The 14,596-nt window shown below is 37.3% G+C and overlaps 1 protein-coding gene across 3 annotated transcripts in view; it reads right to left on the bottom strand.

Moving 5' to 3' along the window:
- Ac13E (Adenylyl cyclase 13E) overlaps nucleotides 1-14,596 on the bottom strand; it is a 50,250-nt gene that overhangs the window by 7,419 nt on the left and 28,235 nt on the right. The window contains exons 1-2 of one of the 3 annotated variants that reach the window (XM_070277653.1): nucleotides 5,529-5,668; nucleotides 2,009-2,286 (exon numbers count right to left, since the gene is read on the bottom strand). In XM_070277653.1, the coding sequence (XP_070133754.1) occupies nucleotides 2,009-2,256 (248 nt within the window). In that variant the 5' untranslated portion in view covers nucleotides 2,257-2,286; nucleotides 5,529-5,668. Of the gene's footprint in view, nucleotides 1-2,008; nucleotides 2,287-3,636; nucleotides 3,743-5,528; nucleotides 5,669-14,596 lie in introns of those variants that run through there. The other 2 variants (XM_017251937.3, XM_043209808.2) reach the window with 2 other exon arrangements.

Here is a 14,596-nt window from a genome sequence, read left to right as displayed (position 1 = left end):
CCAAAGGACACGACTTGTCGCCATTGTTCTGGCAGCAACTTTCGGACCAAGTTTAAATCAAGTCGCCGGCCTGACAAAGGTTTCTGCCGAGGAGGGGGGCTTTCTTTTGGCAAGAAAGGCGTCAGGAGCAGCAGGTCCACAACTTTAAAGTCAAGAAAATTACATTTTCTGATTTTGGAAATCCGAAGAGCAAGTTTCCTCCCAGCCCTGGGATTAAGTCAAAAGTTCTAACGAGTCAAGTAAACACAAATGTAAACATTTACTCAAGCGGGCTAGAAATAAAAAATGCAACGACTGTAATGATTTATATTTAAATTTTAGAACTGGCTTGGAATTTAATTTAAAAAAAAGGCTAAAAAGGAGTTAGAGTATGAATGATTTTATCAAATAAGGACTAGTGAGTTTTTAGAAAATATATGTAGACTTTATACTTGGTAGTCATACCTATACCATACCTATTTAACATGTTCTTTGTTTTTTTTTTAATGATAATAGCTCCATTAATAGCTCAAGTTTACTTAACTCTTCTAAAATATAATAACTATTCATACCCTGTACTTGCAAACTTATAAAAATTATAGAACTAAATAAAATATAATATAATATATCGATATTTAAATTCTAATAAAATAAAAATATACATAGTATTCATTCCTGATACTTTAAAAGTAAAAAGCTATTCTCTAGATAAAAGATATTCTCTCTAGATAAAAGAAATAACATTTATTCACTTTTTCTTATTGAAAAAAAAATTCGAAAATAAAAATTAAATAGCACCCTCCTCCTCGATTTTCATAGTTGGCACTTAAGCAGAGTACTTAAAGTAAAAAACCTATCTCTTATAAATATTTTTAAAAAATTAAAAATAATATTTTTAAAACTTCTGCAATAATTTCTATCATTTAGAATATTAAATCAACTCTAATAAATTTAATTTAACCTTAAAACCAGCTATAAAATGTCTAAAATATCATCTCTATTCGCACAATCGATTGTGCCTTTGGTGCCTTTTTCTGTTTCGGCTTCGGCACGCGAAACTGCTGCAATTGGCCGCCAAATGGCCCCAAATGGCATTGACCTGCAACATCGAGCTTGGGTTCCCTCTGCCAACCTCTGACCTCCCCTCCCCCCCTTCCACATGTCCTGCAGTTCTCTTCTCTCACCTCACGCCCCTTGACCTGCTTGGCTTGGGGGGGGGGGAACACGCCAAGCAAGCATTTATGGCGGCAATTTCGCCATCCTGCGCAGTTCCCCAACTAATTTGCCCTCGTTTACCCCAACTTACAGCCCATACCCCACCCAAAAAAAACAGAAAAAAAACGAGAAAAGTCCCCCATAACCCCTAACATTCTACGCCCCTGGTCTTTGGCATCGCGTTGATTGCATGCACGTGCAAAAGTTGGACTTGTATGTGCCACGCCCTTGCCATTTCCCCCGCGGTTATCCTCACATATGCAATAAAAAAAAAAATACAAAAAAAAGGACGCCTTAAGAGGCGCCTCCAAGGGGGGCCAACAAATAGCCCAAAGACCAAATTATATCTCCCAAAAGAGGTCAGCGAACTTTCTTCAATACTTGAGCTTTCTTCAGGAGGGATTATCTTTAATAGAGGATTTCTAATCAAAGAATAATAATAATAATAATAATAATAATGTGAGGGATTCGAACTTATAAGTGCGCCCCTGACCGCCAGCTCATTTAATTTTCCGATTGCGATTTTCTGACTTTTCTGACAGCTCCATTTGCATAGCTGAGTACGGGGTCACCTGGTGACCCCACTTAATTTTTAGAAATCCCTGCCTAACTGGCTCGTCTCTCTCGCTGATTTAGGCTGTGTCTTCATTTTGGGAGCCGACAGACTAAATTGCCTATCAAATTATATAGTCAAGGATATGGGTTTTTAGATAAAAATAGTTGAAAGGTCAGGTAGTTGAAAGATAGTCTGTATTCCATAGTCTGTATAGTCTGTATTACTTAATTAATTTATTTAATTACTTTTTAGGCTCACCTGTAACGCATGCGGACATGAGGATAGACACTGGTCTGGTACTGCTCCTCCAGGACGGGCGAATCGAACTTGGGATCCAGCCAGGACTTGGCCGCCGCCCGTTCAAAGGCCACCGGCAGCATAACGCTGCAGCAGGAGTGCCGCCGTCCCGTTTGGCTCAGGTAGGTCTGGATGTGGGGGGCGAGGGCGATCTGGATGTCATCGGTGGAATTGGCCCGGCTATCGTTGGCCAAAACGCCCGGCGGCATAGCCGTTAAGCTCACCGACTGGCGACGCGACTAGAAAATACAAAATATATAGAAAAAAAGGATTAAGAGACAAGGACATTTGTAAGGATTAGTCGTGGATTGTTGAGTAGGCGAAGGGCTGGAATATGGGTTCAGGTTATGGGTCAAGGACGAGGATGGTTATGGCCTGGGTTAGGATATATAGTCTTCAGGCAAGAAATATTTTAAATTCTTTTATTTTGATTTTTTTATAACTTTTATAATCGCTTGTAAAGATTTCTTAAAAAATTGATTTTTAATTTCCTTGGCTTGTGATGTGATATTTTTGATTATCACCAAAAAAAAATTGGTTCGCGGGACCGAAAGTCACGCGACACCGTCTCTGATTTCTGATTTTATTTCTTTTTTTTTTGTGATATTTGCCAGCTGATTTGCGATTTCTGTTTGGCTTCCACGGCCTTCGATTTCTGGCAATCTTATCTTAAAGAAAAAAAAAAATAAATAAAAAACTGAAAAATAAGTAAAGGCCATTCCCAGACCAGGTAATGGTAAAGAAAGTCAAAGTGCAATCGCAAGAAATATTAATAATATCAAAGTGGGAGCTTTGTGCCATAAAATCGCGTATACGACCCGTGGGCGGCACTCGAGCGAAACGCACACGAAACGGACAAAAAGTTGCTAAGTTAATCATAAAAAACGTATTCCCCAGTCCCAAACCGATTTGCTTCTTCATTAAGAAGCCGCTAAAAAGTGTTTCCAAAAATAGACATTCTCCCTGATATAAAAACAAATATACAGATCATTAATCTTCTGGAAGTATATTTTTCCAAAAACTATAATTTATTATATAAAAACTATAAACTAAGTACAACTAGTGACAGCTTCTGGTCATAAATTAAATATCAGGTGGTTTAAAGCTTAAACTTTAGTATCAGTATTAAATCAGTGAGTCTTAAGCATTATCTTGTCACCGGCATAATCCCATTTATCTTAATTTATTACAAACGTTTCAAAAACCATATCAAGAACCTTAAATTCTTTTCGTCTATAAAATTTATTCCACCACCGAAAAAATAAAATAATAATAAAGTCCTACAGTCTTTGAATTTTTCCAACTAATGAGAGAGTAAGAGTAACCGTAAGAGTTACAAAAACTTTTCTTTTCCCTTTTTTTTTGTGGAAAAAACTTTCCTTTACCTTCTTGTTCTGGTTTTTCTTTTTTTTCACATTTTTTTTTCCTCACAACCTTTTAATTTTTTGGGATGAAATAAACCAAATCTGTGCTCAAGTTGGGATTCCTTTCAAGAAAAATATTTCATTTGCGAAATGGCCAGAAGTAGGGTCTCTTTTGGACTAAATAATTACTTAAAAGTCTTGGTTTTTTAGAAGCACTACACCTACCAGAAAATAATCCACAAGTAGTCCAAAAATTTAGGATAAACATTTCGATAAAATAATATTAATCACAATAATAAATCACAAAAAATCACTTAGGCTATAGACAGTTTTCTGTTCACTTTGATTTATATTTATATTTAATTTAAATTAATTTTCAAATAATACGTCTTTTTTTTTTTTGTTGAGAACACAAGAAAAAAAAAACGAGTCACAGTCGTGGCGGTTCAACGAATTCCGTTGACGCGGCGCTGGGAACTGATTTGAATTTCGGTTTTCAGTTTTCAAGTTCCAGTTTCTTTATATTTTTTTTTTTGTTGCTTTCAGCTTTCGTCGGGGACTGTCGATTGTCTCGATCGCAAAAACAGCTGACAGCCAAAGAGAGCAAAAATACAAAAAAAAAAAAAAATGAAAACGCAACCTGGAAGCTTATCGCTCTGCCCTGATAACGCCCAGGTGAGCGAAATCTTATATATATATATATACCATATTCATATCTCTGACAAACACACACCGGAGAGAGTGAGAGCCCCCCCCATTAGCGATAAAAATCAGCGATCAACTTGAGATCAGTCCTCAACCCCTCGAAACCATAAATTCTCAAGTGGCCAAGGATCGCAATCTATGAGGTCATATTACTCAGATATTGCTGATGACAATACCCCGCTAATAATTATATACCTACACATCCAGTGTACCTATGTTTAAAATATAAAGAGTAAAAAAAAAATTAATATAAATAGCGCTCGGTTTGGGACGATAAGATAAGAAATGGCCCAGACAAAAGCGGGGACGAGCTCTTTGAACTGAAAGGGCGATTTTGAATCGCCTTGAACTTATTCGTGAGTGCACTCATTACACTCAAAGTCGTTCACTCTTCCGCATTCAAACAGGAAAGTAAAAATATTGACATAAATATTAGAGAGGAAATTATAAAGAGGTATTGGAGATATCATGTCCCTGTGTCCGTCTGTCCGTTAAAAGTGGTTTTTATGGTTTTGGTCTTCTATTTTTTAAACTATCGACTTAAAATCTAACAGATATTGGGCTTATATTATTATACGCTGTTTTAGAGTCTAAAAAGTATAAATTATTTCTCCTGGAGGTAGTTGTGACTATGTCCGTGTGTCCGTCTGTCCGTTAAAAATGATTTTTTGAGTCTTTCTCGCCCATTTTTGTAGCTCTTGACTTTAGAATTTACATACATGCGTCTTAAATTATTATTAATTGTTTTCAAGTCTAAAAAAAATATTTAATACCTATTGAAAGTTGATACGACTATGTCCGCGTGTCCGTTTAACGTTTTTATGATTTTTTATAAGGAATAATCTCTTCTTTGTAAAGATATTAACTTCAGAGCTAAAATACATTCCTTTTTAACTATTTTTAACTGTTTTAAAGTCTAAAATCATTAAGAAATATCCCCAGACATGCCCTCTTGTCCATCTGTCCGCCAAATTCTGATTTTTTGTTCAGCTCTTCCCTTAGTTTTAAAATTATAGCCTTTATAAATACTTCTACTTTTAATACTTAACCATAATACTATTATTTAGTCTATTTCTCATATTTCCAGTTCAAGTATAGCCCCCTGGGTAGGGTATATCTTTCCATAAAAAATGAAATCATGAATGACATTGTGTTCTGGCCTGTTATCTCTGCTATCAGTTAAATCATTGTCTACTCGGCAATTAAAATGAATCATCTCTGACAACAATCATCTTGAAGTAAGACAGCACTGTTGTGTTTACAATTTAAAACGAAATTACAACCTAAATAGTGGTACAACTTTCCGAAAACCAAAATCCCAGTAAAAGCTGACTTGGATTGAAGCCTTGATGGAAAATCCTGTACATTTCTCGACTTAATTTTGACTTTATACGAGTCTGAGCCCTACTCACCTGGCATTTCCATTTGTGTGTACCAACGATTTAACTCTTGACATTGACGAGAGACTAGGACTTGGACTTGGACTAGTTTTTGCCAGCAATATGCATTTTTTGGGAGGGGGATATCAGGAGGGGGGCCACAGAAGACAGGAAATTGGAAAATTTTCTTGGCCACTGACTGCAAATCGAATTGCCAATATTTGTTTAATTAAAAGAGTCTCTCTCTCTCTCTTGGATCAATTCTGGCCCGAAAAGCGGCAAAACTGTTAAGAAGTTTATTGTTTTTTTGTTGCTTTTTTGCTATATTTTGAATATTAATTAACAGAAAACGGCTGAGAAGGCAGAGAGTTATCAGGCAACTGATAAATTCTGAGGTGATTCCGTGGGAGTAATGCGAATCCGTTACGGAAATTACCAAACGATAAGTCTATAATACCCATAGGTTTAAGATTTCAAACACGACTGTGGGGTTTTTTTATGATTCAACTAAGAAAACCTTAAAAATCAAACGAAACTCCACCAATTTATTTGAATCGATTGTGGGTTGTGTTGTTGTTAATTTTTGAAAGTGCTCTTCCCCCCCATCAGAATAGCTATTTTTTGATGGCAAATAAGAGGAGAAAATAGACCAGACTAGAGTAAAAACTGAAAAGTGCTTCGACCAACAAAGTAATGCAATTGAGCAAGCCAAGTCCTGGAGGAAAATGTCATGTCCATTGCTCGGGTGCCCAAAAATATGATTAACTGTCAAAACAGGAGTGGCCTGGGAAATGGTCAAAAAACCAATGCTTTATAGTGTGTGTGTGGAAGGACCTCCTCCACAAAGTGCAAAGAGGCAATGCGGTTTTCGATGTGGCCTCAGAGTGTCCTTGCCCGAGCCACACCGAGCCTCTTGTGCCGAACAGAAGGGAGGCTGACCAGAGTCCATAGTGTCCTGCCTGGTCCTCCTACTGGACGCCAAAGTGTAAATAAGCACTTAAATTTTTAATGAATACACATGAAGCTGCCAGGATCAAAAGGGGTAAGCCAAAAATAAAAGAAGGGGATATCAGTGTCCTGTTATTGTCCTGTTTGGTGTCAACAAAATGCAATCAGAGGCATTCAAGTCAGAGCACAGGAACTATGAGTTGTTTTTAAAGAGGCTTCTCTAAAATCAAGGATATCAAGGATGCTTTGCAACAAAAAACAAATTAAATACCATTGAAGCTTTGTTTTTTATTTAATTATTAATATTTTTCCACTTGTGTTGGCTGGCGACTGAAATATTAATGACTTAGGGGGGGGCCAGCACATTCGGTCGCATTCAAAATGCACAAAGGCTATCCTGCCAAGAGGGGCGAGGCGGGAATATAACAATAAATGACAATAAATGAAAATGCGATTATAACAAAGCAGTCAGCCTCCTTCTACACACAAAGATACAAGGATACGACCTACCAGCCTACAAGGACACACAATCAAAAGCCCAAGAAAAAGGCAAAGGCGATTCGAATATGAATGTGAATGTGAATACGAATGGCATTATTTATAATGCATAAAACGAAATATAATCAAGCCATATACATTCACAAAAAAGTTATATACATATGTATGTATGTATGTTGGAGAAGGCATGAAGAGGCACTTGCCTGTAAACCTAAAATCCTCTGCCGTATTATGGCCCTTTTTGTGTTTTTTTTTTTTGCTTTCAACTCAATTGACAGTGGTAATAAAAACAAAATAAAGAAATAATAAATTCAAGCACCTTAATAAATAAATAAGAAGAAAAGAAAACTAACTTCAAGCGAAACCGAAGTTGATATACCCTTGCGGTTAAAGTAGGGTCATTTACGATAGTTAAGTCCCCTATAGGGCCCACCGTGATGGCTATATCTTCCCCAATTCTCATCCGATTCTCAAGCGGAGTACCTTAAACGATTTCTAGATCGGTTCTCCGTCATTCTGCATCAAAATCCTGAGACAAAATATTTTTTCAATTTTTTGCCCATTTTTCATGAGGGGATCCCTTGAAAATGCAGTTTTCCCCAATAGGGCCCACCGTGATAGCTATATCTTCCCCAATTCTCATCCGATCTTTAAGCGGAGTACCTTAAACGATTTCTGGATCGATTCTCCACCATTCTGCATCAAAATCTTCAGACAAAATATTTTTTCAATTTTTTGTCTATTTTTCGTGAGGGGATCCCTTGAAAATGCAGTTTTCCCCTTAGGGTCCACTGTAATGGCTATATCTTCCCCAATTCTCATCCGATTCTCAAGCGGAGTACCTTAAACGATTTCTAAATGGATTCTCCGTCATTCTGCATCAAAATCCTGAGACAAAATATTTTTTCAATTTTTTGTCCATTTTTCATGAGGGGATCCCTTGAAAATGCAGTTTTCCCCTATAGGGCCCACCGTGATGGCTATATCTTCCCCAATTCTCATCCGATTCTCAAGCGGAGTGTTTTAAACGATTTCTGGATCGATTCTCCACCATTCTGCATCAAAATCTTCAGACAAAATATTTTTTCAATTTTTTGTCCATTTTTCATGAGGGGATCCCTTGAAAATGCAGTTTTCCCCCATAGGGCCCACCGTGATGGCTATATCTTCCCCAATTCTTATCCGATTCTCAAGCGGAGTACCTTAAACGATTTCTGGATCGATTCTCCGTCATTCTGCATCAAAATCCTGAGACAAAATATTTTTTCAATTTTTTGTCCAATTTTTCATGAGGGGATCCCTTGAAAATGCAGTTTTCCCTTATAGGGCCCACCGTGATGGCTATATCTTCCTCAATTCTCATCCGATTCTTAAGCGGAGTACCTTAAACGATTTCTGGATCGATTCTCCCCAATTCTCCCAATTCTCATCCGATTCTCAAGCGGAGTACCTTAAACGATTTCTGGATCGATTCTCCACCACTCTGCATAAAAATTCTGAGACAAAATATTTTTTCAATTTTTTGTCCATTTTTCATGAGGGGATCCCTTGAAAATGCAGTTTTCCCCCATAGGGCCCACCGTGATGGCTATATCTTCCTCAATTCTCATCCGATTCTCAAGCGGAGTACCTTAAACGATTTCTGGATCGATTCTCCACCATTCTGCATCAAAATCCTGAGACAAAATATTTTTTCAATTTTTTGTCCATTTTTCATGAGGGGATCCCTTGAAAATGCAGTTTTCCCCTATAGGGCCCACCGTGATGGCTATATCTTCCCCAATTCTTATCCGATTCTCAAGCGGAGTACCTTAAACGATTTCTGGATCGATTCTCCACCATTCTGCATCAAAATCCTGAGACAAAATATTTTTTCAATTTTTTGTCCATTTTTCATGAGGGATCCCTTGAAAATGCAGTTTTCCCCCATAGGGCCCACCGTGATGGCTATATCTTCCCCAATTCTCATCCGATCCTTAAGCGGAGTACCTCTAACGATTTCTAAATCGATTCTCCACCATTCTGCATCAAAATCCTGAGACAAAATATTTTTTCAATTTTTTGTCCATTTTTCATGAGGGGATCCCTTGAAAATGCAGTTTTCCCCTATAGGGCCCACCGTGATGGCTATATCTTCCCCAATTCTCATCCGATTCTCAAGCGGAGTACCTTAAACGATTTCTGGATCGATTCTCCACCATTCTGCTTCAAAATCCTGAGACAAAATATTTTTTCAATTTTTTGTCCATTTTTCATGAGGGGATCCCTTGAAAATGCAGTTTTTCCCTATAGGGCCCACCGTGATGGCTATATCTTCCACAATTCTCATCCGATTCTCAAGCGGAGTGTTTTAAACGATTTCTGGATCGATTCTCCACCATTCTGCATCAAAATCCTGGCACTAAATATTTTTCAAATTTTTATAATCAAAAACCTATTTTTAAAGAAGCCTTATAGGTATTTTAAAGATTAAAATCATTTATCTTTTTATTCATTTTTGTCATTCCCATTGTGGTCTTTTATAAACCTGAAAATTATGGAAAAAGCATATTTTATCTTTTCTTTGATAAGACTAAGGCACTTTCCTTGAAGCGATAGCAACCAAGAGGGGTTTTTGAGGGCTTAGCTAAAAAAAAGAAACAAAACACCCACTGTTGGGGCGAAGAAAAATAAAATAAAAGAAAGCTTGACACACAAATGCAAATGAAAATAAAACACAGAAATTATATCACACACATTAGGGCAGATATACACACATATGTATATATTATTTCTATATACGACAACGAAAATAAGCCGAAAGCGAAAAAATCAATTTAAAGAAGAGTCATTGCCAAGGATAATCAGCAACTTGAAGGCAGGAAGTCGGCAAATGACAATTGAGCTGAAAATTGCAAAATGTATTACACTTCCAAGAAATTCCCATAAAAAGGTGTTGTTTATTTTTTTATAAAAGTTAGTAAAAGGAATTTAAATAAACTCATTATAATTATATTTAAGAAAAGGTCCCTTAGCCCATAAAAGTATGCAATACTTGAACTTTAATGGGTAAATATTTATAAAATATCCTAAGAAATCTATATATATTTTGTATTATATAGACTCTATTAACTTTTATAAGCAATTGTTGATTTTTTTTTCTGCCATTTCCGTCTGAGATTATGGCATTTCCGTCTAAAAGTCAAGAGCACTTCCGGCGCTTAACGCTTCAATGCACTCTTGGAGCCGTGGCTCTTTTCCGCTGCAGTCCTTGATCCTTTTTTTTTTGTTGTGCCACAGCACTTTTATGGTACTACCCCCTAGTCCCTTTTTTTTAGCTTTCGATTTGTCGATTTTTGATTTAATATACTAGCTGGCTGCTGGAAGTTTTTGCGGGGCACTCCTGTTGACAAATTTAAGCTGACAGGTGTTGCAAATGCACTTTATTCACAATGAGTGTTAAGCCATCAGGAATACATATATATATTTATGCTTTTGTGCGTGGCAACCACTTAGAATACCCTGTAAATATTATTTGATAAGAGGTTATAGACTAAATAGTGGGTCTGAAGTTATTCTGGCGCTTTCTTTAATATTTTTAAATATTTTATGAAGAGTATCCTTTACTCTAGGGTATCATAATGTCCTTTCACACGTATCTATATTTTCTTTATTTTTTTTTTCGGAATAGTTACAACACTTTTGTGGCCCCCTTCGACAGCCATTATATTTAAGTGCGATGGTTTTTGGTTTCAATTAGCGACACACACAGTCTGCCACAAAACAAAAAAAAACCTCTCCCACAGGACCTCGGCAAGGACATTTTAATGCACACATTTATATAAATACCAAATGCATATGCGTGTGCACATGTCTTTTTCAAAATTTGAATTTGAATTTGAACACGAATTTGTATTTCTGTGTTGGTGTTTGTGTTTGTGATGCGCTTGAATATCCTTTGATTAAAATAGAACATTGCATGACATTTGCTTCGAGGAAGGACGAAGGACGACGGAAGATAACGAGCTGTTTCAACCACCATCAACGGGGTAGGAGGGAGGCAGGTCCTGGGTGGGAGCGATGGCAAATGGAAACCCTTCGACAGGAACACGCAAATGCATTCAAGCGGCTCCTCGCCAGCTGACAGGCAATCCCACAGAGACTCCATCGCCGATGCATTCGAATCAGGCTTAAAAAAAAGCCACTGAGGTATTATAAACCCATTTATCAGCATTTGTGCAATTTAAATTAAATATAAATAAGGTTTTTGGTAGAGTGATTAATCAAGGAAAATTACAAAAGGATGGCTTGAAATTAAAGGGTCTGAGAAGTCTTTTAAAAGGTTTAAGAGCATTTTTTTTATAAATTACCTTTTAATAATCTTAAAACTAAACTCTCACACCCCTAAAAATAATACTTATCTTTCTGGAAATGAAGAACTTTTCCCCAGCAACCTTAGGCCCAACGAAAATCAAGTATACGCCATGTTGTGCGTCAATCAGATGAAGCCCACGGATCAGGTACTATCCGGATTGTACTGCTGCCGGGGATTAATATTTTTTTCTGTATTTTTTTTCGAAGCCTGCATCCCTGGATTTCACCCAAATGACGTATCTTTTTTTTAAGAGGCGTCTGACAAAAGTGGCGACAGTTGTGGCAACCTTATCATGGCCAAAAAAAAAATACAAAAAAAATGGAACATTGTTGACTCTGTTGAGAGATAAGATCCTCACTTTGCAGCTGGCTGCTGTGACAGATTCAGATGCTCACACTCAAAGATACAAAGATATAGATACAAAGATACATCTAAATATATTGTGTCTTTGTGTGCGGATGGTAGACGATGTCTGATAATGAAATTACCCACCGAGCTCGTCAAAGCTTGCCAAATATTTGAATTGCGCGGAATTGCTGCAATTGCTGCTGTCCCGAAAAAAATACAGAAAAAAATTAAAGGAAAAATACAAGAATCATAAAAAGATATATAGAGAACAAAGAGGAGATAAATTCAAGTAATATTTTTTGCTATATGATAGCCGGTACTCATATTATTTTCTGTTAAAGATTTTCTAACTATATAATACTTGGTACAAGTACTATTTTCTCTAAGGGATTTTCTAACTATATGTAATATCCGGTTCTAGATACTATTTACTATAAGGGTTTTCCTACTTATATGATACCCGGTACTTGTACTATTTTCACTAAAGGATTTCCTACTTATATGATACCCGGTACCTATACTATTTTCTGTACAAGATTTCTCAACTATGTATTACCCAGTACTTGTAATATCTTTATCAAATATTTCCTAATAATTCCAAGTAATATGTTTCAAAAATATAATATGATACCTGATCCTTTGTCCTTCTACTCTAAAATATTTCCTAATAGCTCCTCAAAATCATCTACACAACCAGATATAATTCCAATAATAATTTCCTAAAATAATATTCTCTAAAATATCTTCCCAATCCCAACCTCTATTTTCATGACTTGTGCATTTATTTGTAAACTGACAAGTAATTATATGTCCTCCTGCCTGCATGGCACATCCTTGGCCATTAAGTGCATCATCACATTTGATTCCATGGCTGTGGCACGTCTGAATTACCCGGAATTACCTGTCCGGCAGATGAGCTAATGCGATAATGCATAATATGCCAGTGCTCGTCGCCACCTGTCAGAGTTCACTGTTCATTTCGCACTTGTTCAGTGCTCACGTCACTCATAAGTGCCACCCAAACCCTTTCCGCCCATTCGCCTTCCTTTCAGCCCACTTGTAAACCCCTTTTTTGGGACCTATCATACACTTGGATATATACATATATCAATTTTTAATAATATCAAAGGGTTTTGAGGGGAAAAAGTTGGTTTTTGTATACCAAAGGTAGCTGTAGTAGAGTTTCAAGACTATAAATGTATATGATACCCGGTAGTTCTCTAGTCTCTTATTTATTTCTTTATTTTAAAAACCTTAAATATATTCTCTAAATAATATTTAATATTATACAATATTTTATTATCTGTTTTATTATTGAAACCTTTTTTTCTTCAAAGATTGTCAAGTTTTTATTCAATTTTCAAAGCAAACGGCTTTCGAGAGGCAATAAAATGGTGATGGTGACCTTGCCCCCTGCCTTCCCACTTCTGGCTGCCCCCTGGTGGCACTTCGCCCGTCCTCCCCCTCTCCACACACCTACATACCCCCTTTAGTGTTGGCAAACATCAACAAATTTATGACACTGTCTCGGGCAAACAAACAAACAAACAAAAACAAAAGACGACGGTAGGGAAGTAATTTCTCTCGTTTTTTTTTTCTGGGACAGCAAATGTGGAAAATTTTGACTTTGTTTGCCAGAGTCTGACCCTCCCCCGCCCCAAAAACCCCCTCTGGCCAGCCACCCACCCACCTCTAGTGGGTTAAACACTTTGAATGACTTTATCGCGTTTTTTTATCGCTGCAGCATTTACCTGCCCGGCCGTGTTTCTTTTTTTTATATATATTTTTGTTGCCATTATTATTTTACGAGAATTGCTCTCGGCCTGACAGATTTATGTGGCAAAGGTTCTGTGGAATTTGTCATCTTTCATAGCCTGTTGTCGGCTGTCGCCTAAATGATGCTTAAATTCTATTAAATCGCCGGATCAGTGACTTGAAAATTCAGGCAACTTGTTTTGTCACGTATCCGCAACGTGCCCCCAAAACACACTTCATAGTCACCCCATTCACCCACTTTTTCATCTTCAGGGGTAACCTGGAATGCACAGATACTACCATAGTCCCCCATTCCCATTCCTAATGAGACAGCTCGCAGGGATTGGGTTCCGGATGGGAATGGGGATGGGCCAACACTTGGGGTGATTGCGTGCCGTAGAACTTAATTGATTGCCCAAAGGTCGCGAACTGGCATCCCAGACATTCGGACACAGGGACCGAAGGACACTTCTAAAGGGTCTGAGGAAGTCTGGATAGTCGGAAACTGGATCAAATAACTTGCCGAAATTGGAATGCGGTGGCAATGCAGTCGCAACTTCAATAAGAAATTCTTTAAAGCTCAAACCGACCCTCATAATTTCCATACAACAGCTGGAAACTAAACCATTATCGTATCCTTACCATATCCTGCTGGTCACTTCCTGCTGGCCGTGTAAGATATTAAACCCAAGAACCATCAGCCAGATGCTGATTATTTCCCAAAAAAAAAAAAAGGAAATAAAATCTCACGTAAAAGTGCGTGCGGCAATCACATTAGGCAAGTGCATCTGTGCTAAGGATTTACAATCGGATATTCCACCAGATAATGTACTATAAATATATATATGCTATATAAATCGGATAAGGCAGGTCCACGGATGGAGCTAGGGCTGGAGCTGGGGCTGGGCAAACAAACAAACTAATTTTCTATTGAATAACAAGGAAAAAAAAAAGCCAGAGGCGGCATAAGGAAGTCAGCATGGGAGAAGCAATAGAAATCGACTTACCAATCGCACTATGCACATAAGTACAGTGAAGACTAAATAAAGTTAACGCTATCTTAACATAGATTTTTTTTTTGAGAATTTTTGGCTAGGCTTTTTCTTGAGAAACTTGAAGGGAAAACATTCAGAGCAAGATTTTTAGAAACTAAAAGCTTCTAACTATATGATACCCGATACTCGGGAGTTGATAACCA

This window comes from Drosophila bipectinata, chromosome XL (assembly GCF_030179905.1).
Source record: "Drosophila bipectinata strain 14024-0381.07 chromosome XL, DbipHiC1v2, whole genome shotgun sequence".
In the NCBI taxonomy this organism is placed as follows: Eukaryota; Metazoa; Arthropoda; class Insecta; order Diptera; family Drosophilidae; genus Drosophila; species Drosophila bipectinata.
The sequence above is the reverse complement of the archived record's forward strand: the minus strand, read 5'-3'. Positions and strand labels throughout refer to the sequence as shown.